Source organism: Protopterus annectens, chromosome 14.part0 (genome assembly GCF_019279795.1).
Source record: "Protopterus annectens isolate FY-2018-M chromosome 14.part0, PAN1.0, whole genome shotgun sequence".
Taxonomy (NCBI): domain Eukaryota; kingdom Metazoa; phylum Chordata; order Ceratodontiformes; family Protopteridae; genus Protopterus; species Protopterus annectens.
This window is the reverse complement of record NC_056748.1, coordinates 653,535,242-653,562,618: the sequence shown is the minus strand read 5'-3', so window position 1 is coordinate 653,562,618 and position 27,377 is coordinate 653,535,242. Positions and strand designations below refer to the sequence as shown.

Genomic DNA, 27,377 nt, shown 5'->3' with positions numbered 1-27,377 from the left:
TTGCATAGTTCATGTTATTTACACCCTTTATTTTCTTTGTGGAGAACCTGTGGGGTCATTCCAGCTTCTGTAAGTGCACAGTCCAATACATGCCAGATGGTACATTGTACTTGATTATTAGTCTATGATGGCTTAGTACAGCTGGACTATAATTTCCTTGGATCTGGATGGCATACATTTACTTATAAGTTGTGCCACATAAAATAACTTCCTCACCACTGCAGACACATGTCAGTTAAAGTTCAGGTTACAATCTTTCAGTGTACCTAGATTTCTCACCTCTTAGTCTAGTCTTAAGGGTGAGCTATTGATGTTGTCATTTGCAAGAGTATCTGACTTCCCAGAGAGTATGATAATGCATTTTTTCACATTTAATTTTAGGCCATGGCTTTGGCACCAATAACATGTCTGATCTAGACACTTCCGAAGGATGTCTACACCACTGGGGGATTCAGTGCTTGGCCCCAGCTTGCAGTCATCAGCAAACGTCATCCCGAGACCTTCCACATTAGTCTTGACTTCAGAGAAGTATATTCTGAACAGGAGTGGTCCCAGCACTGAGCCCTGTAGCACACCACTAGTAACTGGCCTCTTGCTGGATCTTGGTTTACCCAATTTAACCACATGTCGAGTCCATGAGACAACTGGCTATCCATCTGATGACATAGGGATTTATGCCCATTTTTGTGTGTTTATTTATAATACCTGCATGGGGAATTGTGTCAAATGCCGTAGCCATGTCAAGGTAGGCAGTATGTACTGTTTTACCATCATCCATGGCCTTAGTGACTTTCTCAAAAAATCCCCCAGATTCATTAGACATGACCTGCCCTTGACAAAGCTGTATGGTGTCAGGTCCAGTGTTTGGAGGTTTTCTATTTCATTATTTATCAGATCCATGGTTATTCTTTCCATGGCCTTACATATAAGACAAGTCAAACTTATGGTTGTGTAATGGCCTGGGTCAGTAGACGGTCTCCCTTTATGCAGTGGGATGACTGTTTCTGTCCTCCACACTTTTGGGACAAAGAAGCCAGCCTAGAGGCTGTGGTTAAGTAGAGATCCTAATGGGCCTGATAAGTCCTGATTTAAGATGTTTAAGAGGCAACCTGGTATATCTTCAGGCCCCATTGAAGCTGTGTTTTTAGCTTTAGAGAGTGCAGTGGCAACCTGTTCTATGGGGATAATTGACAGTGGGGTGGTTTAGGGTATTTCTTAGGGGGGAAATTGGCGGTGATAAAGAGGTGAAATGTGAGCTGAATTTGTTGGCCAGCAGATTTGCTATTATTTTGCAGCTGAGTATATGTGATGCCATCTACAACTAATTCCACACATTATTGGGCATTGCCCTTAAGATTGTGGATATAAAGAAAAATGGCTTATGGTTATCCTTAGCTTTGGAGGCTATTTTTACCTCAAAGTCTGCTTTCAGAGACTTGACTAGTTCCCTGATTTCCTTGTTTAGACTAATGAAGGACTTTTTTCTCTGTTATGCATATTCCCTCTTACTTCTCGACAGGATTTTTTTCTTTCTTTTGTTGTACAATCTGTAAATACCAGGGGTCCACCAGGGTGGCTTGACCTGGTTTTATTTCAGTTTGGTACTGCTGTTTTTATGCAGTTGTTTATAGGGATGTACAGAGCTTTTGTTTACACCTCTGCATAGGTTTCTGGATTTGGGGGAGCTTGGAAACTAGCTATGCTCTTAATAGGGGGTAATTTACCTTAGAGAAGTACTTGAAGTTTTTAGGGTTAGGTGAGGGGACTAATTTTACCTTTATTTCAAGGGGGATAGTTTTGTGATCTGTCTTACCAGTGAGGATATCACACTGGGGGATGCAGCACTCTCCCATATTTGAGTACCAGTTCTAGGATATTTGTACCCCTAGTGGGAGTGCAGACTAGTTGCTCCAGGGCATTTGAATTTGCAAAGTCAAGAAATCATTGGGCCTGCATGTTAGTGGATGTATATGCCTCCTAATTAAGAGAGAGGTAGTTAAAATCCCCCATGAGTGTGGTACTGGGCTGGATGGTGAGTGATTCTAGTAATTTTAGGTATGATATGTGAGTTTCCTGCTTCATTGTAGGGGACCTGTAGCTAGCAAGAATATGGTAATGATTTTTCCCATGGTTAGTTAGTCATGGAGTAGCTCAAGCATGTCATATTGTTTGACCAGGCTTGAGGTGTGTTTATTCTTTATGTAGATTGATACACCTCCACCTTTAGCTCTTGCTCAGTAGGTGGTTGGAATGTATGAAAGACATTATAGTCATGCAATGCCAGAGTCCTTTCCATGGCTTTGAACCATGTTCATAGGTTCTTAGGTTGGTACTAGGCTATTGGCCCTAGGGCCTATACAAGCCTAGCCATAACAATTCCCTGGCTATTTCTTCCCACACTATTTACTTCCCTGGACCCCTGTCTAGCAGGGTGACTGACGTGATCCCCGGGGTGAATTTCCTTTCTCCCATCCAGTCATCAAGGTTCCTTTTAAAGAGGGCCAAAGAGGCGCTCTGCTTGACATGTATGGGCAGTCTATTCCAGAGTCTGGGGAGTCTCTGGGTCAGAAACCTATCCCTCCAGCATGTTTTGTTTATTGTGATGACAAGATTTAGATCCCTGGAGTGTGTGGCTCTGAGGGATTGGGATTTCTTTAAGTGTAGCATGTCCAACAGCTCTGGGTTTGACATGGCCTTGTATGTTAAGCAGAGATCACCTTGGAGTAGACGATATGCGACAGAGTATAGCTGAAGTTTTTTAAGGTGATCAGCGTAGGGCATCTGCTTTAGGCCTGTGATTCTTTTAGTGAGGTATTTCTGGGCCTTTCCAGTTGTTGCAGATGTCTTGAGAGGTACATGTTTCAGTAACTGCACAGATATCTGCATTCACAATGATGACGAGAGCTTCCAGGGAGGGCACTTTCGTGTTGAGGCTCCTAGCATTGAGCAGTAACACCTTTAGGTTGTCCTGAGTATGTATCAACACTACATGTTATGCAAGTATTTAATCTCCACTCACACACACTCAAACATAGTTAAACAGACCCACACACATAAACACAGAAGTACATCACACACCCAGCGTTACAGCTTTCTTGACTGAGTATACACACACACACACACACACACACACACACACACACACACACACACACACACTCTCTTGTCTGAGTTATGTGTTTCATTGTGCTCACATGAAGCTAAAAGTCATAAAGTGCAAGGCATTGGAATATCCATCTACATGCCTGTCAGCTGTCCCTAATTTTTCTCTGTCTCTTGATTTTCTGGTAAAGAGTTTGTAGATAACTGTCAGTCAGTGATGCCAGACATGGTTTCATACTCCTTTTTGTTGTAAAAATGCATGCTGGTTTAAAATGAGAGTTACGTTTAAAATGTATCCCTGCTTTTCTTTATCAAAGAAATAGAGAAGTACGCATTGATTTTTTTTTCTCGCTCACTCTTTCTTCACTGAATTTCTCTCTTTCGCACACACACACACACACACACACACACACACATTACTGTTTTCTTTTATGCACACTAAATAGCAAAGCAGAATTTAGTGAGTGTAGAAAAGTGAGGGCCATTCATTTTCTTTTCAGTTCTTGCTTCACGGCAGCTTAATATGCTACCTCAAAGTGGCGAACTTGAGTTTTTACCAGGTGATATTTGTGCATTAATACCCTATTGGAGCTTTTTCATTGTCCAGTACAGTAACAATGTACAATTTGCCCACTGTCTAACAAGTAATAAACCAGACATTGTCACATCTTAGTTTTTGCACATATATTGTTTATGTGATTTTTTTGTCCTTTATTTGATCAGTGACAAATAAGTTAAAAGAAGTTCACCTTACAGGCTTCTAGTTAGAAGCCCGATCACTGCTACACCATTGTGCTACTTAATGACATGCACGCACAAGACTTTGGAATTTTTGAGACTGTAAATTCAGAATCTTTGTGTTTATGGGCTTTCCCTCTGGGAGATGCTACTACCATAGCAACTCCTGTGATAAGATGATATATGACCAACTGACAGCAATCTGGATGAGTTAATCTTGTTGAATAAATCAGCTGTTAAACCTGTGTGTGTTATGTCATGAACCACCACTCTCTTCTTTTTTTTTGCAGTGAGGTAAGTCTCTTGCAACACCCCAAACCTATTACTTAAATATATTGGCTCCATGGTCTTGTAATGGTGACAAACATGATCTGAAAAGGGTGTAAAATGCATTGGAGGACAGTTGAGTTCAGAGATTTGAGATCAGAGAGACAGCATTGTTTGACTTACTATTTGTTGAATAATGGATTTCTCACTTTCACATACTTCCTCCTAGGGTCCGTAACCCTGTTCTGCAGGAGTCATTCTCAATTATTTATAAAGACATAGGCCTTCATAAATTGTTCTGAAAGTCATCTTAAGAGTTCTGTGTAATTACATATTTTGTAGAGGCCATACTTCATCTAAAAGAGTAATGTTTATGTGGTAAGAGGCACCACAGAGCCATTTGACTGCTTGCAGTAACGGGTAAAGCAAAACTGTAAAATAATACTGAACCCCTGCCATATGTATGAGACCTAAACTTGCACTTTGGGAATGAAGAATAAATTGTGATTCTCATAAACATAAAAGATAGCATATGTCAAGCTTGTTGTTAAACTATTCTGCATTTTTGCATGGGTATCCCTGTTGCACCCCTCAGGCCCCCTCACATACCTGCTGTTCATAGGTACTAGTTCTGAGATCAGTGCCCTGGAGTAATATCACTGCTCCGTAGTACTGGAGACATGGCCTCAGTATGTATTGTACCACATTTGCAGATATAGTTCCAGTATTTTAAGGCTTGCAGTTATGATCTTTGCAATTTCAGCAGACACCTGTTATAGTTTCTGAATTCCCGATAATAAATCACTAGCTGTGCATTGTGTGTTTGTGCTTAATTCAGGGGGCATCAGATATTCATTTTACTGCCTGATGCCCACATAAATAAGCTGTCCATGTGTGCACGGTTGACCATTTGCATTACTGCAGTGCTAGTCAATGGAGAACCTGTCGTTCTGGGACTATATCAAAAGACCTTACTGTGACCATCTGCTTTTGGGAGACTGGTCATGAGTAAAGCCTTTGGCTAACTTTGTTTGTAACTCTTCACCACCAGAATGCCCTTTGGACTGTAAGCTTAATTTTTGTTTGTAGTGAAGTGTTTTAATATTTTTAGCAAAACTTTAAAAAATAACTACAAATAAATTTCAGTACATTTAAGTAGCTTCAAAAGGAACAGTGCAGTTTATGAGTTAAGCAATTATTTTATACAGACCTTTATAAAATTGTATGCAAGGTCTTTTGCAACATATGTTAAATATTATAAGAATTCAAAGCGTAATATTTCACAGTGGGCATTACCTTTTAGTTAAGTATGTAAGTCTTTTATGATACTTTGTGACTTTCTTGGCAAAAGTCTGCCATACAGAAAGATATGTTACAGTAGAAAAATTATTAAATGAATTGTTTACAGTTATGTGTGGAAACCCAGAATTACCTGAATAATCAGAATAAGGAAGTGGAAGCATAGAAGAGTATGCCTGGTTAGATTATGCTTTCCATTAATTGCATATGTCATAGAACACGTGTATCTTTCACAGAATGTGACCTGGAATTGAACAGTGTAGAATGTTTCTCTTGTCTGCTATGTTTTACCAAAACAGACTGTCCTTATCGGAATGTGATTGTCTTGACCATTCATCAGAAACCTGGATGTCTTTTCATTTTACACTTTTGTTCTAAGTCACTTTTCCCTCACATCATCATCTGGTTAGCCTGTTAGTTGTCTGAGAGATTATTGCTTACCCTGTTGCTGAACATAAATTTAACTGCTGTACCCTGTTATCACCAATGTTGTTCCATTGGCATCCTTTCTACATTAACAGTTCTTAAGGCCTTTGCCTTTGTTAACCATGAATGTTCCCACCATGCCGTTTGCCTGTACCAGTACTCCCTTGAGTGCCACACATCTTTTTGAAATGGATGCTCCTGAGTGGTGGCACTGGCACAGTATTTGCTTTAATGGTTGCTGTTTTTCCAAGTATTGAGAAAGGGCTGCTAAGTTTGAAACTATTGTATTAGGTGGTGAGGATGTTCCTGATTTTTACATATGGGTGCCTGGAGCACTCATTTGTTAGTACTAACAAATGATCTTTCGTGTTGCTTGGCCTCATGGACATTAATTTTAATACCTGTTTGTGGTACTTTTGATAATCCCGAAATCTGTACAGGAATGCTTTTATTTTATTGTATTGGCTTGGCAAAGTGCTGAGATATATAACTTTTTTTCTCTTGTGTCATTCATAATAGGTTACAAATCAATGTTTTAACAAAAAACATTTTTTGTTCTTACCACTGTTACATATAATTCATTAGTAATTCCAACGCAGCTGTTCTGTATATCACAAGTGTTTTCCTTGTGCCTTTCATTACTCTTGCAGAATAGTTTTGCTTGTTGCATAACTGTACCTGTTGCTTTAACTGTTTGTTTCTTTATTCTGTACTGTGTATTTGTGTTTATAATTAATATTTCTTCTGTCTTGTATCCTGTCTGTTCTTCTGGAATTTTTACACACACACATTAGCAGAATGGTTTAATTTTCTGTATTTTACTTATCTGCCCCTGTCTCTCTCAGCTGAACAGTATCTATTTTGAGTGTCATGCTCCACAATATCTGTAGGCTGACCTGTAGCAGTCTTTACTGTTTATTGTACTCACAGTTAGGCTTGTGTCTTTCTCACTTAATTTTTTTTACTGTTTTTATTCTTTCACACAACTTTGTCCCATTCTGTTGTTTTTACATTTTAGCCTTATGTTTTCTATACCAGCATCTCTGACAGTTCTAGTTACCTGGCAAACTTAAATATATCAAACTGTACATCTTTCTTGGACTGAAAGTTTACCACTTCTTCAGACTTGTTATTTAGATCTTGTATGGTGTCATATATCTGATATATAATGTCTCTTATCATGTGCAGTACCAGGGCTTTTAAGTCACACATTTGTACTTTGTATAATGCCCTAGTACAACTGTTAAATCTAGCCACCTATATCTTCCATTATGGATCTTTGATATGTGTGTGTGTCACAAGCAGGCATGGATAACTCTTAGTATTTCAAGAGATGCTATAATGTTAAGTGAGAAGATGATTATTTCCTTGTGACTGTGTGTGTACACACACACACACACACACACACACACACACACACATATATATATATATGTATGTACACATGCATGTATGTATATGGGTCTACTTTCTTTCACCGAAAGTACACCTTATCGAATCTTAAAAAACTGACTTCAGTTAAGCGAAAGTGCAGTTTAACAAAATCAAACTTTAGCGAAATACAGATTAACAAATAATGGTTGGCAGTTCCGGGATTGCATGGAAGAAGGGGTGCGGTGTTTTTTAGTTCTTAGTTATATTTCTAATGGGAGTGGAAGGTGTACAGCAGTTGAGGCTTGTTGATATAGCTCACAGTACAGTGACGATAAGGAAATCTACCCTGCTTCCCACTATAGTGTGATCTCAGAGTAAGTTTATATAATTAGCTGGGGGTGTGGGGGGAACAGAGGGGCTTGCATCCTACAAAAATTTGTTTTAAGTGTATATGTTAATTTTTTGGTAGTTTGGTAATTCGTATGTGAGTGAGCTGTATGTATGAAATACCTCGACAGAGCTACCCACCCAGCAGTGTAAACCTTGGCTCGGGATGATTGTTGTTGGTGCAGCAACACCTCGACCCCATTTGCAAAATGGGAAAAGGGTTAAGGATGAATGGATGAATAATGTGTATGTCGCGAAAGTGCATTTTTGTTAATTTGCACTTTCACTTAACTGAAGTTGCCTTTTTAAAAGTCGATAAGGTGTACTTTTGGTGAACTAACAGCAAATGTTTTTGCAGGCCGTAAGACCCCATACACCCCCAACACACACACACTGATAATTTTATACACTAACTTTGATATCTCACAATCCCTGGGGAAAGGAAATATTCACCTACCTTGGAATTGTTGATCTCTTGCACATGTAAACCATGTGTTTTTGTCAAAATATGTATCTACCAAACAAATGTTGATGACGTAATTGTTTGATTGCAAATAGCAAGGCCATATACATATATATATATATATATATATATATATGTATATATATTTATATATGTATATGTGTGTGTGTGTGTGTGTGTGTATATATATATATATATATATATATATATATATATATATATTTGGGTGTACCTGGAATGATCTAAAAAAACAAAAGATCGACAGAAAAATATCTACGCTGAAAAATATCTAAATTGAAAAACACTCACAAACTTAAAGTTGTAGTACGGGAAGATTTATGCCCTTTCCCTACTGTTGTGTGACCTCTGAGTTGGTGTACATAATTAGCAGGAGGTATGGTGGTTCAACCTCCCACATGAGGGTGCAGGAGGCCTTGCCTTCCCTGCAAAAACATTAAAAAATGTGACATAGATTAACCACATATAAAATATTTGAAAAATCTGACAAAATCAAACCACATTTTCTCAATGTTTTTGCAGTTATCTTCCAGCATAACTTCAATTTTGTCGGTGTTTTGTGTTTAGATATTTTCAAGTTTAGATATTTTTACTTAGCATTTTACTTTTGATCTTATATTTAGATCATGGCAGGTACACCCATATGTGTGTGTGTGTGTGTGTGTGTGTGTGTGTGTGTGTGTGTGTGTGTGTGTGTTTACACTTTTTGTGGATGTGGCTTTTCATCAGCAAGTGCAAAAGTTGGTATAGCTGATTAAAATTCAGGTAATTAAAACTTACTGGCGTTTTTACTATGAAATCACTGGAGATTGAGTAAAGTCACCAAAAATGGACATGGGTATTTGCCAGTGATAAGTGGGTTAAGGACCAAGCCTACTCTGAAATACAAGACGGACCCATGCTAACAGTGGGAGGGGTGTATGTACCCCTATTGGCCACTGTGTACTTGCCATAAAGCCCATCAGCCCTGAGTCAATAAACTACTGGCTGGCCAGTGTCCATTTACCCAGCTTAGATTACCAGGAATTGGTCTGTTGAGAGAAAGCTTGACATAAAACCAAACAACCTGACAAACATGAATGAAGAATTGTTACATTCTTTGTAGGTTCACTGTCAAGATGCAGCTTGGAAATTGATAGCATGATGGAAATTAGGAGGCTGGACATCCTATGAATCCATAAGAATGGTCAAAGTCTGCCTGTAATGCCACATCATCTGCATACAATGGTTTTTGTTGCTCTGTCTCCTCCAGTCTGTTTGCTAATGTAGTCCATCCCTACTATGAACAGCAGTGGTCTCAGAGCTGAGCCCTGATGTACACCCTCTCCCACTGGGAATCAATCCATGAGACCGAACACTGTTGATACTTGAGTCATCGGTTCCTTCTACATAGCCTGTACTAGTTTTGCATAATGTGATTATAGGAGTTAAGATTTACATAGCATAATGCAAAGGGTTTACATTGGATCATGACAGATTGGTAGTGATCTACTGAATATTTAAAAAAGCGGCTGATAAAAAATACACAAATAACTTGTTATATAGTAAACATTTTTAAGAAAACTCAGTTAAGGATATAGCCAGAAACTGTTTAGAAAGAGATTAATAGTGTAAGAGCAATATTAGAATGTTTCAAAGAAGTTTAAAAATAAGAGACTCTAGTTTGAGGATGAAGTTTCATTTTATAAAATGGTTATAGTTGTCAGGGTGGAAGTCACAGTGAATATATAATTCAGAAGTAAAAAGTGATTAAACACAATAGTATTAAAATTAGCTTTTTATCAAGCAGAAACACTAATGCTAAGGCTTCTTCAGGACAAACATCATTCTAACAAAGAATACTTGTACATGAAACATTAGTTAAGCAGTTAATGACAACACAGGGAGACATTTCTCACATTTAAAGTAATGCAGAGACCCTTCTTACATATGCTAAATTAGTGTGCTGCAGCTCTCATTTTGTCTTGTTAACTGAATATTATCTTTGGTTCACATGTTGTTAGGTTCTTAGTAAGGTTATGGTCAAGTAAACCATTGAGAAGCTGAACCACATTGCCCAGTAATGGTGGGAAGCTAGCAGTGTTCCCCATTAAGAAGTGTTTCACCACATATATCAGGTGAAAATTTTCAGTCACCTGTCCAGTCGTCCAGACTGGTTTTAAAGTCTATTAAGGAAGTACTCCACTTGATGCCCTTCTGTTCAATGTTGCAGTATTCTTTACATGTAGAAGTCCTCCGCCCAATGACCAGACGTCTGGCCAGTATACAACAGCGGGATGTCACACGTATTGTATGTGCTGACAGTGTCAGCAATAAAAGGACGTTCGCATGTACAATCCTCAGAATCTTTCTGCCGCCATTCAGAATGCTTGATTCATACTTAGGTCTGCTGCCTGATTCAGTTGGATGCTGTTAGCTTTCAGATGTGTGCCCTGTTTGGGGATTTATTTCATTGCTACTATCTTTTGTAATTAGTTCATGTCATCCAGGAAGGGCAAGTGTAGGTGAAGAAGGCAGATTCCAAATAAAGATAGTCACAACCTTTGTCTTTTCTTCCTAGGCCCAATCACAACCACCATTCCTGTTCCATTTGTCAGGCCTTTATTCCTAAAACTTTGTGTAGCCGACTTTGGGCTTTAAATCTTACTTACAGAATCAACATTTTAAATGTCTGGCTAAAGATGTTATGGGGAGTTCTGGGGTCCTTCAGCTGAGCTGATTTTGAAGAGGATGTTTAGCAAGCCTAGACCTGAATCCTCTTCAGCTACATTTCTTAAGTCCGATGTATCACTTTAGGTCAGTGAATATCTGGTGTTGCATTCAGAGGTCAGATCTGGTTCCTCTGTGGGTACCTCATTGGAAGCTGCTAGGGAATATGATCTAGGCACATCCTCAGTGGCAGTGCAGACATCGGTTTCAGGCAGACAAGGGGAATCATGGCTTGCTGTGCTTGAGGTTCCTAGGGATGTTCCTTCTATTCCTGTTAGGGATCAAATTTCAGAGTTGATTCCGGATGTTAAGCCTACGTCAGGTTCTTCCACTTCTCTTCATGGAGAAATGCATGTTAATTAAAAATAAAAGATTAGACACTCTCAGGCCCCATCACCTCTACTATCTGACTGGGATGTTTCCTCTCAGGGTTTAATTAAGGCTCTGATGGCTTTGAAGCCTTCCTCTGCTATTCCTTTTCCTTTTTTACATCTTCTCATGTTCTAAGAGTTGGGGAACAGGTTCTCTCTCTCATGATAATTCTGATGGTGATGATTCTTCCACTGATGAGGATTCCTTAGCATATTCTACACAAATTACATCTCCTCTAGAATATGCAGAATATACCTCCAGAGGAGGAGGAGTCTGATGTGAGGTGGGGGGGATTCCCCAGTAGAAGAAATGTATTTATTTCTTTTGGTGAAACTATTTATAAAATGAAGGAATTTTTCAAATGGGACTGTTCAGATTTTGGAGGAGCAAAAAAGGTATTATGACCTTCTGCAAATGGAAGTTCCTTCACCTTCTGCTGTGCCTCTAGTCCTGCCAGCTTTCCTGGATGCTTTCACTTCTTCTTCTAAGGCTTCTGACTCTTGGGCTCCTTCCCCGAAGATGCCAGACAGATTCTACAAGGTGCCAGATGATTGCAAGTTCTTGCATAAGTGTCCTTCAGCTGATCCAGCTGTTGTTTCCATAGCTTTTGACAGGTCTTCCCGGTTGTCTGCTTCTTCTAAACCTCTTCCCTCTGATAAGGAGAGCAAAATTGTGGAGAGACTTGGTAAAAAAGTTTACAGTTTGTCCACTTGAACGATCAGAGCAATGAATTACCAAACTCATATGTGTAGGTATTCCTTGGCTGTACTTTCTCAGGCCACGCAAGCTCTTACTCAACTACCAGACTCTGAAATTAAAACTCAGGTTTGGTCTCTTTTAACAGCTTCTTCACAGGTAGCTAGATATTCCATTAAGAGCAGCTATTATGCTGTTGAGGCACCATCCAGAGCTGCTGCATCTGGTTCTGCACTTAGAAGACACTCTTGGTTGAGGTTTCAACCATTGCCAGATGATATTAAAGCAAAATTATTAGATGCTCCTTTGGATAAGTCAGCTCTTTTTGGTTCTGCAGCTGCAGACATATTTAAGTCTCTGCAGGATAAGGGGAAGGAACTTTAAGATCTGAATCACCTTTTCATTTCTTCTGTTCCTAAGATCCATAGGAATTTTCCTACTAAGACATCTTATGTTAGGAGGCCAGTTCACACGTCTACTTCCTCAGCTTCTGCTTCCTGACCTAAAAGGACTGCTAGGAGATCTACACAATCTAAGTCACTGCTTCTGCACCTTCCTCAAAGTAGCCCTTTCCAGCCAAGCCCAGCTCACTGTGACTTCCAGCCTCTTCCAAGTCCTACTCCTCTATCTCTTCGTCTATCTCTCTCTTTTCAAGCTTGAACAAGGATCACTCAGGATTCAAGGGGTCTGACTGTTATCCAACAAGGATACTTCATGACTTGGAAAATTCTCCTTCCTTTCATGGGAATTCCACATCCCCCTTCAAGTCAACTGAATTTGTTTCCAGAGGTTTTATTACAGCTACTTTCTCAAGGCACAAATCAACACGTGCCAATGGATCAGAGAGGAATAGGGTTTTACTCAAGGATGTTTCTTGTTCGCAGAGAAGATGGTCCATGGAGACCAGTCCTAGATCTTTCCCACTTAAACACTTTTGTAGAAGTGCCATCTTTCTGCATGCTGTCTTTACAGACTCTGTTTCCTCTGATTTCCCCTCAGTCTTACATGGCTTCTGTAGACATCAAAGATGCTTATCTACACATCCCCATCCATGCTCTGTACAGGAAATGTCTATGTTTCTCTGTGGGTTCTTTGTACTTTCAGTTCTCTGCCTTGCCTTTTGGACTTTCTACTGCCTCAGGGGTATTCACAAAGTGCTTCGCCCATGTGATTGTTTTCTTGAGAGTCAAGGGTATTCATGTATATCCATAACTGGGCAATCTTCTTTTCCTGGCTCCTCTATCAGAACAGTTGTCTGAAAACCTTTAGGTGGCCATTCATCTCCTTCAAAGTCTAGGGTTCATCATAAATTTCAAAAAATCTTGCAGGTTCAACACAGAACTTACGATGGTTTTTCTTCCAATGGATAAAGTTCAGTCCCTCACTGCCTTTCTGGAAAATCTTCTGCTTCTCCTCTCGATTACAGCCAGGGAGTTTCTAAGACTTTTTGGGTTCACAGCATCCACAATTCCTATCCTGTCTCTTGCAAAACTCCACATGAAAAAACTTCAGTGGTTCCTAAAGTCAGTTTGGACACAGCATGCTCACCCTCTAGAATTTTTGATCCCCCCCTTGCCTAAAAACAGAGCATCTTTGGCAGATTCAACAGCTAACTCTAAATCCTTGGCTTCCTCTTCTTCTTTCCCAGTTATCTCAACATCTGTTTACAGACACCTCAGACACAGGTTGTGGGGTAACATTTGCTTCCAAGAAGGTGCAGAACCTTTGGTCGCTTTCTCAAAGGAGAGAGCATATCAACATCAAGGAAATGAGGGCTGTAATTCTGGCTTTACAGGCATTTGATCTTCTCTTTCACCCAGACCTTCTGAAAGTGTTTACAGACAACACCACAGTTCTCTGGTATGTAAACAAGCAGAGGGACAAAATATTACCATCTTTGCAGGCTAGCTCTCTCGGCATGGAAATTGGCAGTTCAGTACATGATGACTCCTCTAGTGGTTTACATTCTATCCACTCAGAACATTTTGGCTAACATCTTAAGCAGGTCCATGACTCAACCCCTTGAATGGATGCTTCACAGGGGATGTGTTTCTGGACTTGGTGCACTGGTGGAGTACCCCCTTCTGGATGTTTGCCTCCCCTCTGAACAGGCAACTTCCTCTATTTTGGGTCTGACTCACACATTCTCAGGTTTGAAAGGTAGGCATCCTATCTTTCTCATGGAAGAGGATGGTTCTTTATGCATCCCCCCTTCCATTTCATTCAGAAAGTTCTGCTGAAGATTCAGCAGGAGAAAACAAAAATCTTGCTGGTGACTCCCTTTTGGGCAGACAGCATCGGTTCCCTCTTCTTCTGCATTTAGCCAAGGACAGTCATCACAAGTTACCTCATAGAGTGGACCTGCTCACACAAGACAAGGGATCTCTGCTTCATCCACATTTGTCAACCTTACAACTGACCCTCTGGGTGATCAACTTTTGATTCCTTTCAGGCACCTTTTTTTCCACAGGATTTGCTTAGGGTTCTACAGGAGGCCAGGAAACCCAATACATTAAATCTTACTTATCCAAATAGAAGAGGTGTTCTGCCTGGTGTCCTCCACAAAATCTGGATCCATTTTCAGTGGCTATTCCAGTGGTTCTTTCTTACTTGTGTGAGTTACTTAATAGTGGTTTGGCCTACTTGTCAGTGAATGTTCCCTTGTTAGCTATTTCTGCATGTATGTCATTATCTCCACCTTTAGCTTCCAGATTGGAGTTCAAACTTTTTCTTAAATGTGTCCTCCTTATTAAACCTTCCAGGAAACCAGTTTTGCCTCCTTGAGATTTGAACTATGTTTTAGAGAAGCTTACTGTGGCTCCTTTTGAACCTGCAGCCTCAGCTTCTTTAAAGTTTTGTACTTGGAAAACAGTTCTTCTGTTAGCCTTGACATCTGCCAGGAGAGTTTCAGAGATTCAAGCTTTGATGGCTTCCCCACCTTTCTTGGTTTTCCACAAGGATAGCATTTCATTGCGCACCGGTCCTTCTTTTATGCCTAAGGTGGTAGATGAGGTGTCTCTTAATCAATCTATTCACTTGACTACTTTTTTCCCTTCTCCTCAATCCTCTAGTGAAAGGATCTTGCATACCTTGGATGTACATAGACAACTTAGATTCTACTTAGATAAAACTAAAGTTATCAGGAAATCTGATCAGCTGTTTTTTTCTTTCCATCCCAGGCAGTCTCTAAACAGACAATTTCTTCTTGGGATCTCCAAGCCAGTCTTGTTTTGTTATGATTTCCATCGTAAGTCTCTTGCTGCACCTGTTAGGGCTCATTCCACTAATTCTTTGGCCCCCTCAGGGGCATATTTTAAAGACCTGGATACTAATTCTATTCTGGAGGCTGCTACATGGTCTTATATGCACACTTTCACCAAACATTACAAGTTGAACACTATGTCTAGATCAAGAGCAGGGTTTGCTAGAGACATTCTCCATGGCTTTGTTGAAAACTCTTCCATTCAAAGTTCCTCTGCTCCTTCCTCCTCCTAGGGTTCCTACTAAGCTTTGCATTCTCCCTAATTTAAAGAATACTTCAACATTGAATAGAAGGACATAGAATAGTTGTGTAAAATCTTACCATAACAGTAGATGTCCTTCTCTTCTATGTTGCAGTATTGTGTCCCTCCTGCCTCCCCCTTATATCTTGTTTCTTTCCTTGAATGGCTTTGCATTGCTCCTTGGCTCTGATGCTCCTTCTGGGGTATTTCTTTTCTGAGGATTGTATGTGTGGATGTCTTTTATGGCTGATGTTGTCAGCACATACATGTGATGTCCCATATACTTGCAGTAGCTAAAAGCTGTTGTATACTGGCCAGACATCAGCTCATTGGACGGAGGACTTCCATATGTAAAGAATACTGCAGCATAGAAGAGAAGGACATCTATGGATGTTCATCGTGTTTCACTGTTGCAGTCATTGCACTTGGGTTATCCTGCTGGCAGGCTACCCACAGTCGGCCTGAATTCCAAAGTCCTGGTCCGGCATTGGTTGCTGTCGCCTCTTCCGTGACGTCAGTGCACCAGGGGTATAAAAGATGCAGCTGACACCATTTTCTCCAGTCTTTCTTGCCATGTGGTGCCCAAAGCAAAAGCAGTTCGCAAGTGCCGGTCGGCCGACTCCTGAGATTTTCAAAACCGAATTTCAGATCCGAAGTCTTCATTAAAGCTAAGTACCCCATTGGGGAAACTTTTTTCTTGCTCCAGACCGATGTCAGAAAAAGTTAACAATTGTATTTCTTGTGGGAAGCAAATACCTCATAAGGATTTTCATTCTTACTGTATTCCTTGCCTAGGACCTGACCACGACATTGCTAGCTGTCGGTTTTGTGCTAGATTTAACCAACGCACTATTAAGCGTCGGTTCGATTTTGCCTTTCATTACTTTGGCCGAAGATTTAATTATATAATGCCGTCGGATCAGCCGATGACCAGAGTTTATAAAAAGTGCAAGGAAAAGGAAAAGGACAGGCATCCGAGGTCCAAAACCGACGACGAGGCCTCCGCTAGGCCAGTTGCTGGTTCGCCGGTTCTCAGTGAGGCACTTTCGCAGCCCCTGACGCCCGCTACCTCAGAGCCACAGGCCACTTCTGACTCCCATGTGGAGCTGACTAGGCATCTGGATACTCAAGGTATTGGACATTTGGAAACTATTCCCTCAGATGGGTCTGGAGCCGCTGAGCAGGCATCGGCTTCTGAGGGTGTTTTCAGACCTACACAGTTATATGTTAAGCCAACCTCAGCTTCAAAGGCAAAGACTAAAGCAGCTCTAAAGACAAAGAAGCAAGTACAGCATTCTCCTGCACAGACATCCATGCCTAAAATACAGATGCTTAAAATAGCTGAAGACCTAATTACTTTGATCAGGGGTTCCCATCCCCCTCCAGATAAGAGGCCTAGGCAAGAGACAGAATATGAATCTTCAGATCAGGTTTCCATTTCCTCTGATTCCTCTTCTGAACAGGGATACTCCCTTCCTCCCTATGAGGATTCTGATGCTGAAGAGTCTATTCCTTCAGCCTCTCCTCCTGAGGATTATTTTTTTGGGGAAACCCTTAACACCATGAGGGAGCACTTTCACTTGGAGTGTCAAGAATACTCAGAATCTAAGAAAAGGCTCAAAGACTTTCTTTTGCTACCTCAGCACAGACCTCTTGCTATTCCACCTGTTCTAGACATAGTAGATGATGTATTTTCAGAGTCCAGCCTGTCTCCTGACTCTACCACCTGCACCGGTTAAGCCAGACAGGTACTACAGGGTTCCAGATTCCCACAAATTTCTATATAAAAACCCTGCTGCTGACCCAGAAATTATATCTCAGGGTCACAAAGGGGTCAAGGCTTCCACTGCAAAAAAACCCTGTCCTCTCTGATAGGGATTCTAGGGCACTGGACAGATGGGAGAAAAAAAGTTTACATAAGGGCTTTAAATTGTCAGTTTCATATGCTTAAATATCAGCAATATTTAATGTCACTGCTAAAACAGAAAATGTTGACAAATTCTGAATGTGCAGATAACAAGGAAATGCAGGATTTATTGCATGCAGCTGAACAAGTGGGAAAACATACTTTGCAATGTGGTTTTGATTCACTGGAGGCCTCTTGCAGGGCCGCTGTTATGGGTACTGTCATTAGAAGGCATGCTTGGTTAAAGGAACAAAATCTGCCTGATCATGTTAAAGCAAAAGTATTGGATGCTCCTTTACAGCATGATACTTTATTTGGTGTTAAGGCAGAATAGGTGTTGAAGAAAATGGAGGATAAAGCGAAATCTATGCAGACAGTTAAGGATTTCTTACAGGTACAACCACCCAGATTTAACAGGAACTGGCCTTGAAAGAATTGGTCCTTTCCAGTGTCAGACAGGCCACAAAGAGGCAGATACAAATGCCCTACAGGCAGACCCCAGCTCCAAGGCTCATATAGGCCTAAACAGTGGGGTGCTTCTACCTCCAAAAGCGGAGAAGACAAATCACAGCCATATAGAAAACAGTCCCAATGACTTTCCTCTGCCAATACCAAGCACTTATCTTTTGGCAGCTTCCTTAGGGGGAAAACTAGCACTTTTTTCACAAAATTGGCATATAAAAACCCAGGACAAATGGGTCTTGAATATAGTGTCCCAGGGCTTCAGGTTGCACTTTCACACCCTGCCAAAGGCAAAAGGTATGCCAGACCTGCCACAAAATCAATGGGCAGAGGCACAAAAACAAGTTACATCCCTCATGGACATGAAGGCCATTCAGCGAGTACCACAGCAAGAGCAGGGACAAGGATTTTACTCAAGATTATTCCTGGTACCCAGTAAGGACAAAGCCTGGAGACCAATACTGGACCTGTCTATTCTAAACACTTTTCTGGACGTTCCAAAATTCAGAATGTTGACTCTGCAGTGGCTTCTGCCCATGCTGGGCAAGAAGGCTTGGCTTGTAACTTTGGACCTAAAAGAGGCATACCTGCATGTCCCAATCAGACAAAATTGCAGACGATACCTCAGATTCATAGCTGGATCAATGCACTACCAATTCTCTGCACTGCCCTTTGGCTTATCTACTGTGCCCAGGGTCTTCACAAAATGCCTGGCACCAGTAATTGCTTTCTGCAGACAAAGAGGAATTCAAATATACCCTTACTCGGATGACTGCCTTATTCAAGCAGAGAACAAAGACATTCTACTGAAGCATCTGGCGTTTGTAAAAAGATTACTAATTTGCCTAGGGTACACAGTAAACGAAAAGAAATCAAAACTAGTACCCTGTCAAGAGATAATATTCCTGGGTGCAAGCTTAAAGACAACTGCCCAGATGGCTTATCTCACGCCAGACAAACAAAGGCAACTGACTTCTTACTTCGAAATGTTGGCAACAAAGACCCAGTTATCTGCAAGAAAAATTCTGCAGGCTTTGGGCTTCATGGCTTCCTGCATTCTACTAATTCCATATGCAAGACTGCATATGAGGAAACTGCAATGGTATCTAAAAAGTGTTTGGACTCAACATTGCCACAGCCTGGAAACATTAATTACCCTCATTCCCTGCCTGCAACAGGAGTTTCGATGGTGGGCACAGGCCTGTCACCACAACAAGGGACAGCCATTCACTCTACCCACGGCCAGGCAAACACTAACAACAGATGCATCAGATTATGCCTGGGGGGCCCACATGGCAGGAAAATGTATTCAGGGAGCATGGTCAGCAAGCCAAATGCATCTTCATACCAATCAAAAAGAGATGCTAGCTGTTCAGAATGCCCTGACAGCCTTCAAGGATCTACTTCATCCAGGACAACTGCTGGTAAAGACAGACAATACTACAGTCATGTGGTACATAAACAAGCAGGGCGGCACGCATTCCTATCCACTCTGCAGACAAGCCATGACTTTGTGGAACACAGCATTGACTTATCAAGTACACCTGCAAGCACAATTCCTGCCAGGAAAGACAAATACTCTGGCAGACGAACTAAGCAGAAATCTCAACGATCCTCACGAGTGGAAACTAGATCCACAAATCTTCAGCATGATAACAAGGAAATGGAGATGCCCAGACATAGATCTGTTTGCCTCCCCACACAACTGCCAACTACAGAGATTCTGTACAAGGACTTATCACAAACAAGCATGGAAAGTGGATGCCCTATCATTCAGCTGGAAACCCCTTACAGTATATGCCTTTCCTCCACTGCCTGTCCTCCCCAAGGTACTCCTAAAGGTCAGACAAGAGAAGCCAAAAATGATATTGATTGCCCCAGACTGGCCACGCCAGCACTGGTACCCAATCCTAAAGAGCTTGTCTCAAGGCGCAGCCTGGACATTACCCCAAATTCCTCATTTGCTGACCCAACAAAACAATCAGATCCTGCACAACCAACTCAGAACCCTAAATATGGCTGCATGGCTGATAATTTAACCATTCAGAACACACCTCTCTCTAAAGCAGTTATGGATGTTATTTTGGAGGCCAGGAGGCCCAGCACCAGAAAATCTTATACAGAAAAATGGAAGATATTCTGTGCTTGGAACCAGGCACAAGGAATGGACGCGCTTGTATCAAATATTCCTCAGATTTTACAATGCCTAACTGAGATGCTGGACAAAGGCCTATCCTTCTCATCAATTAAGATCCATGCCTCTGCCATTTCAGCTCATTACAATATGGATCCACCTATTTTTTCACATCCACTGCTAAGGCAGTACCTCAGAGGGGCCAAAAACATAAGACCTCCAAGGAGAGCTCCAACACCTGCATGGGACCTCAATTTTGTCTTGGAAAAGCTCACACTGCCTCCTTTTGAGCCAGCCAATACAGCTGAGATAAAATACTTATCATGGAAAACAGCTCTGCTCCTAGCAATAACCTCAGCAAGAAGAGTCTCAGAGTTACAGGCACTAATGGCTGTGAAACCTTTTATTATTTTCCATCCGGACAGGATTTCTCTAAGGACACACCCAACATTTATACCTAAGGTAGTGTCCAGTGTGGCTCTTAACCAAACCATTCATTTGCCTACCTTTTATTCAAACCCACAGAATAAGGGGGAGAGACTTCTGCATTCTTTGGACATACACAGACAGCTACGCTTCTACTTAGACAAAACTAAAGCCTTCAGAAAGACTGAGCAACTCTTAGTGGCATTTGCTGCAGGATCGCAAGGAAAAGCTATTTCAAAGCAGACTATTTCAAAATGGATAGGCCACTGCATTCATTTATGCTATATACAACATGGCAAATCAGTGCCTAAGGGTGTTAGGCCACATTCAACCAGAGCAGCAGCCACGTCAGCAGCCTTCCTCAGAGGAGTACCAACCAAGGACATTTTGGAGGCTGTGACTTGGACTTCAGTGCACACTTTTACAAAGCACTACCACTTACCTCTTTACTCTAAATCCAGAGCAGGCTTTGCCACTGCAGTTCTGCAGAGGCCTCATAGCCACTTCTAATTCTATCTAGGCCCAGCCACCCAACCCCAGCTTTGGGATTCAACCCAAGTGTAATGACTGCAACAGTGAAACACGATGAACATAGTACAGTTGTGTACCTACCATAAATGTAGATGTTCGAGTGTATTCACTGTTGCAGTCCAGATTATCCTCCCTGCATCCCCCTTTCATTGCTGGGACTTATCTGTACCTCTCTATTATATACAACCTGTGTGGTGTATTTGCTTGTAGATGAAGGTAATGTTTATGTTAGTGCATGCTTTTTTATGAGCAGAATTTTTAGCCTACCCTTTTGGGGACACCTGACATCTGGGGCAAGAAAACCTGAAGAAAATGGCTTCGGCTGCATCTTTTATACCCCTGGTGTACTGACATCAGGGAAGAGGCGACAGCAACCGACACCGGACCAGGACTTTGGAATTCAGGCCGTCTGCGGGTAGCCTGCCAGCAGGATAACCCAAGTGTAATGACTGCAACAGTGAATACACTCGAACATCTACTTTTATGGTAGGTACACAACTGTACTTTATGAAAAGATTTTACACAGCTATTCTTTATGTAATGGAAGCTTTTTCCAGAAATGAAGGTTACAATGACTTAAGCACCTGTTATGCCATCTGGTTTTGATGTGGTGGTATAGGTTAAGTCCCCATAGAGCAGGTATTTGCTGTGCAACTATTTTTGGGAGGGGAGGCTAGTTCAGGAGTGCTGTGTCATTCTTAGCATGGATATATAAGGAAAGATCACCACTCAGGAGTTTGTATAACACTGAGTATAGGTACATGACTTTTGCTGAGCAAATTAGCTCAGATGACTGAGATCTAGTGTCTTTTTGGTAAGAAATTAAAATCTCTCAAACTATGTTAAATGCTTAGTGCTGTACAGGTCAAAGTTGGCATTATATTCATTGATTACCCTAATAACGGAGAAGTAAAGAGGAACTATTACCCTTTTGGATCCTGAGGAGATGCCATGAAGAATATGTTGCACAATGCTGAAGGAATTATTAACCACCACAGAGACATGGTGGTTAGAGGAGAGTCTTTTACCTTCATAGGCACTCAGATTCCTGATGTCTGTATTGGATTTAAGTGAAATGTTATCTATAATGTAAGTGGTACTGGTATTAGGTTTACCAAAGGAAATATGTATAAAAATTGGGCACAATATATGACTGGCATAAGCATTTTTTCTGAGGAGTGTTGGTAGTTTAAGCCGTATCTCAGTTTTACTCTATACAGCAATAATCATAATGTCATGTAACTGCTGTGACTTATTCCAAATGTTACATTTTAGATTTTGCAGTGAAATTTCTTATTTCCATGATTTACATAAAGACCATTGTATCCTGATAGTGGGTATCCTGATATGCAGTTTATGTTTTGAATATGTTTGCAGTAAGATACAGTTTTGGCCTGATGAAGTTTTGCAGAAGGATTATTTATGACCACAGTTTCATATTGCTTCCTCTCTGTGTTTGATCTCATTATGGGATTTAGGGGAAGAACTGCATAGTTTAATTTTCAAACCATACTTTATGAGGCTTTTCCCATCCTTTTTGTAAATGGAAATAAAAATGAAAGACACCCATTTTAACTACAGAGGCAGCAAATTACTGAGTTCAGCATTTTAGTGCATGCAGCTTACTGCTTCTACTAACCTTTAGCACAGTTAACAGCTAAATTGGTGCTGTACTTCTAATATAGTTTGAGAGTATGCTTTTAATCTTGTCTTTATTCTGTCATCATCAGGCAAGCGCATAATATGATATATTGCGTTCATAGAAGCAATGTTTACATTGAGATCTATGTTTGCGATTAGAAGGATACTTATTTAGGATTTCTGGCTTCACCAATACTTAGATCAAATAAAGGACACATAGGTTCATATATTTATAATTTTGTGTTTAACATTTTATGATTTTTTGGTCAGATTCAGTACTTGTTTGTGAGGTCCTATTGTTTATAGACCAGTAAAATACCTGTCATTTCACGAGTGCATTCACAGAACGTTTAGCACTAGATTGCAGGTTTTTTGTATTAAACAATGCAGATTTAACACAGGACATGCTTGTGTGTATATTAATAACTTTGTGTCTAACGTTATGTGATTTTTTAGTTAGACTTGGCATTTGCCTGTGAGGTTTTGTTTGCTTGACCGGTGAAATACTTGTCATTCAATGAGCGCACTTACAGAGCGCTCAATATTAGAACACAGGTTTTGTGCATTAAACAATTTAGTTAATTTTCCCGCGTTTTAGCGGTTATATACCAGTGTATGTGCTGTTTTAAATTGATATCTGATGAAGCGTGGATTCACCCATTTTATTTTAAATAAAGAACTCTTTTTGGATTATACAACGGATTGCTATCAGTTTCTTTTGGTGGAATACCAGTGGTTTATATAGAACATCTTCACGCGCATTCCTTGTGGTTGGTTCCTCATTTCTGTGATTCTCATTTTTTGTTACCTTTTTGGTGAGAGAACCTTTTAGCAGGGATACCGACTGCATTTTCAGCATAGTTTGAGAGTAACAATATGAGTATATTGAGGATGTCTGTTAAATGCTATGACTTGGTCATATTATGAACTTGTTTTAACATTTTAATTCCTTTAGGTACTGGAAGGAAAGCAAATCTTTGTGGATTGCTATGGAAATCTAGCACCTCTGGTAAAAGGAGGACAGCTGCTCGTCTTTAACTTCTTCGCATTTAAGGAAAATCGATTACCATTCTCTGTGAAGGTAAGACTGGTTAAATGATTCTAGTTTGGAAGAGGGTATAAATTTTACATTGGTTACAGTATCAGATTTGAATAGAGTGATTGGCGGCCTGGATTCTGAGATTCCAATTGAAGTAATTATTTAATATATCCCAATGTCTAGTAGCAAGTGTGATGACCCCTTTCTGGGCCAGTAATCAAGGAACCCGAATCCTCACCACTGACACTGGAGAGGGACGTTCACTTGTAATACAAATGATTACACTCATTATTTTCAGATGCAGACCTCTCTACATCAAGTACAGTTTCCCCTTAAGAGCACACAGGGAACACGGTGAGCCCAGGGGCTGGATTTCTTTATATCTGTCTCTCCAGGTCCCCAGTAAGATTCCCCACTGATACAGCTGCAGGTTTAAGTCCTCAGTGGAGTGTACAAGCCATATCCTCCAGCACATTCTCTGTGAAACCAGTGCTTGTATCCCTGCTCCAAGTAGCTGACACACACACACACACTTGCGCACTCTGTGTGATTTGATTTTTAACACCCACACACACACATGGGAAGGGCTGACAGAGATTTAACTGCTGTGCCCCCTTCTGCCCAGAGTATAAGGTAGTTATCACTGTCATCAGACACTCCCCAATCAGCTACTCTAAGGCCCTTAACAAAGGGTGTCCAATTATACTGTGTAATATTAATACTAATACAAATGGTACTAGTTGACCAAGACAGCTAGGCCTTCAGGAGTGTCCCACACAGTGTCACCAAATGAATATAAGCACTTTCAAAGGTTAAATACTTTCTAAAAGGACCAACCACAGTAAAAGTTTTACATATATTTAATAATAAATAATAAATCAGCATGAAAATACTGAATATATATTTACAGTAAACTATAGAGTTGAAATCACAGGAAATATTGAAAATAACATTTATGGACAGACTCAGACAAATAAAGAAAAGTAATATCTAAACTAAGCTTCACTGTATTTTCCTGACTGAATCTATGAGAATTCCTATTCCCTACTTAATAGAGCAAGGCAGATGATGTGGTGTATGGTCCTTCTTTTTGTCGGGTCCAAGACAGAATACTCAATACAGAGAGATTTTCCACTGTAATATCTAAAACAGCTAATTTATTTTCAAGGATTTTCCAAAACGAACTGGACTGAGATTAACTCCTTCTCTTCCAGTGTCCATTGATAACGTATATATATATATATATATATATATATATATATATATATATATATATATATATATATATACAGTCTCACATGTATATTCCTTCTGTGTCCAGCAGGACCCACTGTTGATACATTTTTTAACATTAGCAACATTACAAACACATTTTGATTTTCAAATGCCATACAGTTCTAATACATTTGTAGCATAAGCATCTGTACAAATCAGTTTGATATTCAAATGCCATACAGTTCTAATACATTTGTAATATAAGCATTTGTGCAAATCAGTTTGATATTCAAATGCCATACAGTTCTAATACATTTGAAACATAAGCATCTCGTATAAATCAGTTTGATATTCAAAGGACATCATTCTTTACAGAACTCCAGCTGGCTGTGCTGGCACTAGCCCATATCATCACAGCAAGTATGTTTCCAAAATAACAGCAGTAAAGTGCACAATGGGTTGTCATGAAAATAGTGCAAATGATATGTAGTTTTCTTTTCATCTGTAGTTTGAAACATGCTCTTATTTACATTTTCTGATTAGAAAGTTCTATTTTTATATCATGTTAATATGTAGATTTGGTCGTCTGTAATTATATTGTCCTAATATGTGGATTTGGTCCTCTACAATCATATTGTGTTAATATGTATGAAAGCTACGATAATTTTGCTTGCACATAACATTATTAGTATTGCAGTCTTATTGATAATAATGATGTCAAGGGCACTGGCAGAATAAAATTTATCAGCAACATTTTTGTGTAGCTCTCTGGCAACATCTCGATTGCAACAGATACTGTACAATTGGATTCAGCAGATCAATTGTGTGAAGAATATGAAGGTAATACTTTATACAACAAGCGAGCCCCTCACATCCCTTGTTAACTTATGCAATCAGGCGTACTACTACACTACAGTAAAAGGAAATACTTGGATTTTGTCAGAACTAAATTGTTCGTCTTTTTTTTCCATAGTCTTCTGTATTCAGAAGGGGAAAATGGCTTTAAACTGTGAATCAAGAACGTGCTTTGGAAATATGTTTTTTGTCCTGTTTTTTGCATATGCATAACAAACTTTGCTTTGTCACCATTAGATTGCCTAGGAAATAGAGAAAAAATCAACCCAGCTTAAAATCTGTGTATTCCCTTAACTAAAACTCTTGATAGGACACTTTTGTGACAAGTGAGCTGTATTCTTTATTTTGAAAGTAAGGTGATCAAAACCAAATCTGTGTGCACAAAATTTTGAATTTAAATGTAGTGAGGAATATGTTTCAGATGTATTTTTCCTGGCTAAGAACTTCTTAATTGCTTCTGGGAGACTGAAGTAATTTCTCCATTAAATGCAAAAATATATTCCACAAAACAAAAGCTGAGGCAGCATTTATTAGAACAACCACAAACATGAAATAATCTGGTAACACTTCTCATTCTGTTCCATATGAGTGGGTCAACATGTAGGTTTACCTAACTATTAGTGTTAGGGATGCCACTAGAACCAAAGGAATGTTACAAACATTGTTACTGCTGTAGTATGAAATAGACAGCGAGCAGTTCTCCCCTTATGGGAGCAGTGGACAAACTTGGATGTGATAATGGTAGTGGAAGGCATTTAAAATTTTATTTCACATCCCTTTTTTTTCCTAGGGTGGGGGTGTGATTTGTGTTTGGAAGAATGAAGCTCACTGTGCCCTCTATCCTTTCAAAAACCTCACATCAAACTTTAGGAGGCATAAAGCAACATTGTATGTTTGTCATATTGTCTAAGGACTGCTGCATTCATTTGTATGGCAACACTATAATGCTTATTAATTTATATTATTTTCCATTTAATTGACCATTTTGGGCCAAACTGGGCAAAGCCTGTTTTCAGAAGAGACCAGAGCAAAAATCTTGTGTGTTATTAACATAGTTCAAGTATATAAATCACTGGTCTCTTATTGCTAGATAAGGGAAACACTGTATGAGAACAATGCAGTTAACATTTGTCCTCAGGAGGGCAGACTAGGAGAAGCACTGCTGTTCACTGACATTCATGTGCAGATGAATACTTTTAATATGTTTATACCAACTACCAAAGTTGTAATTGGAGCTTCACAAGGTAATGTGCAGTAGGTCACTTTCATATCACATTCTTCTTCTTCTTCTTTCGGCTTTTCCCGGTTAGGGATCGCCACAGCGGATCATCTATCTGTTCATGATTGGCAGTGGAGTTTTACAGTGTCGAGTTGCCAGTCTGGCGCCCAACCTTCCACAGAAGGCACACACACATGCACACACTCACACCTAGGGCCAATTTAGAGTGTCCAATCCACCTACTGCATGTCTTTGGGATGTGGGAGGAAACCGGAGCACCAGGAGGAAACCCACGCGACCACAGGGAGGACATGCAGACTCTGCACAGAAGGCACCCCAGCCGAGAATCGCACCAGAGAACCTATTGCTGTGAGGTGGCAACGCTAACCGCTTCACCACCATGGCCACCCCATCACATTACATATCCAAAAATAAATAAATAAGATTGTCAAACTACAAAACTGCCACAAAGGGCCATGGAAGGAAGGCCCATTCTACCTTTAGTCTCACCTTCAATTGATAACATTTTTACAGTCTGACTGCCATTAGTAATGAAGTTGTTGACATACTGCAATAAAAAAAAGTCAGACTTCCT

At 40.2% G+C, this 27,377-nt stretch overlaps 1 protein-coding gene across 7 annotated transcripts in view; it reads left to right on the top strand.

The window, feature by feature from the left end:
• The window catches only part of ANK3 (ankyrin 3), a 2,432,060-nt gene that overhangs the window by 2,035,902 nt on the left and 368,781 nt on the right, over window positions 1-27,377 (top strand). For all 7 annotated transcript variants that reach the window (XM_044056400.1, XM_044056402.1, XM_044056401.1 and 4 more), the window contains one exon: window positions 23,410-23,535. In XM_044056400.1, coding sequence (XP_043912335.1) covers window positions 23,410-23,535 — 126 coding nt within the window. The remainder of the gene's footprint in view (window positions 1-23,409; window positions 23,536-27,377) is intronic.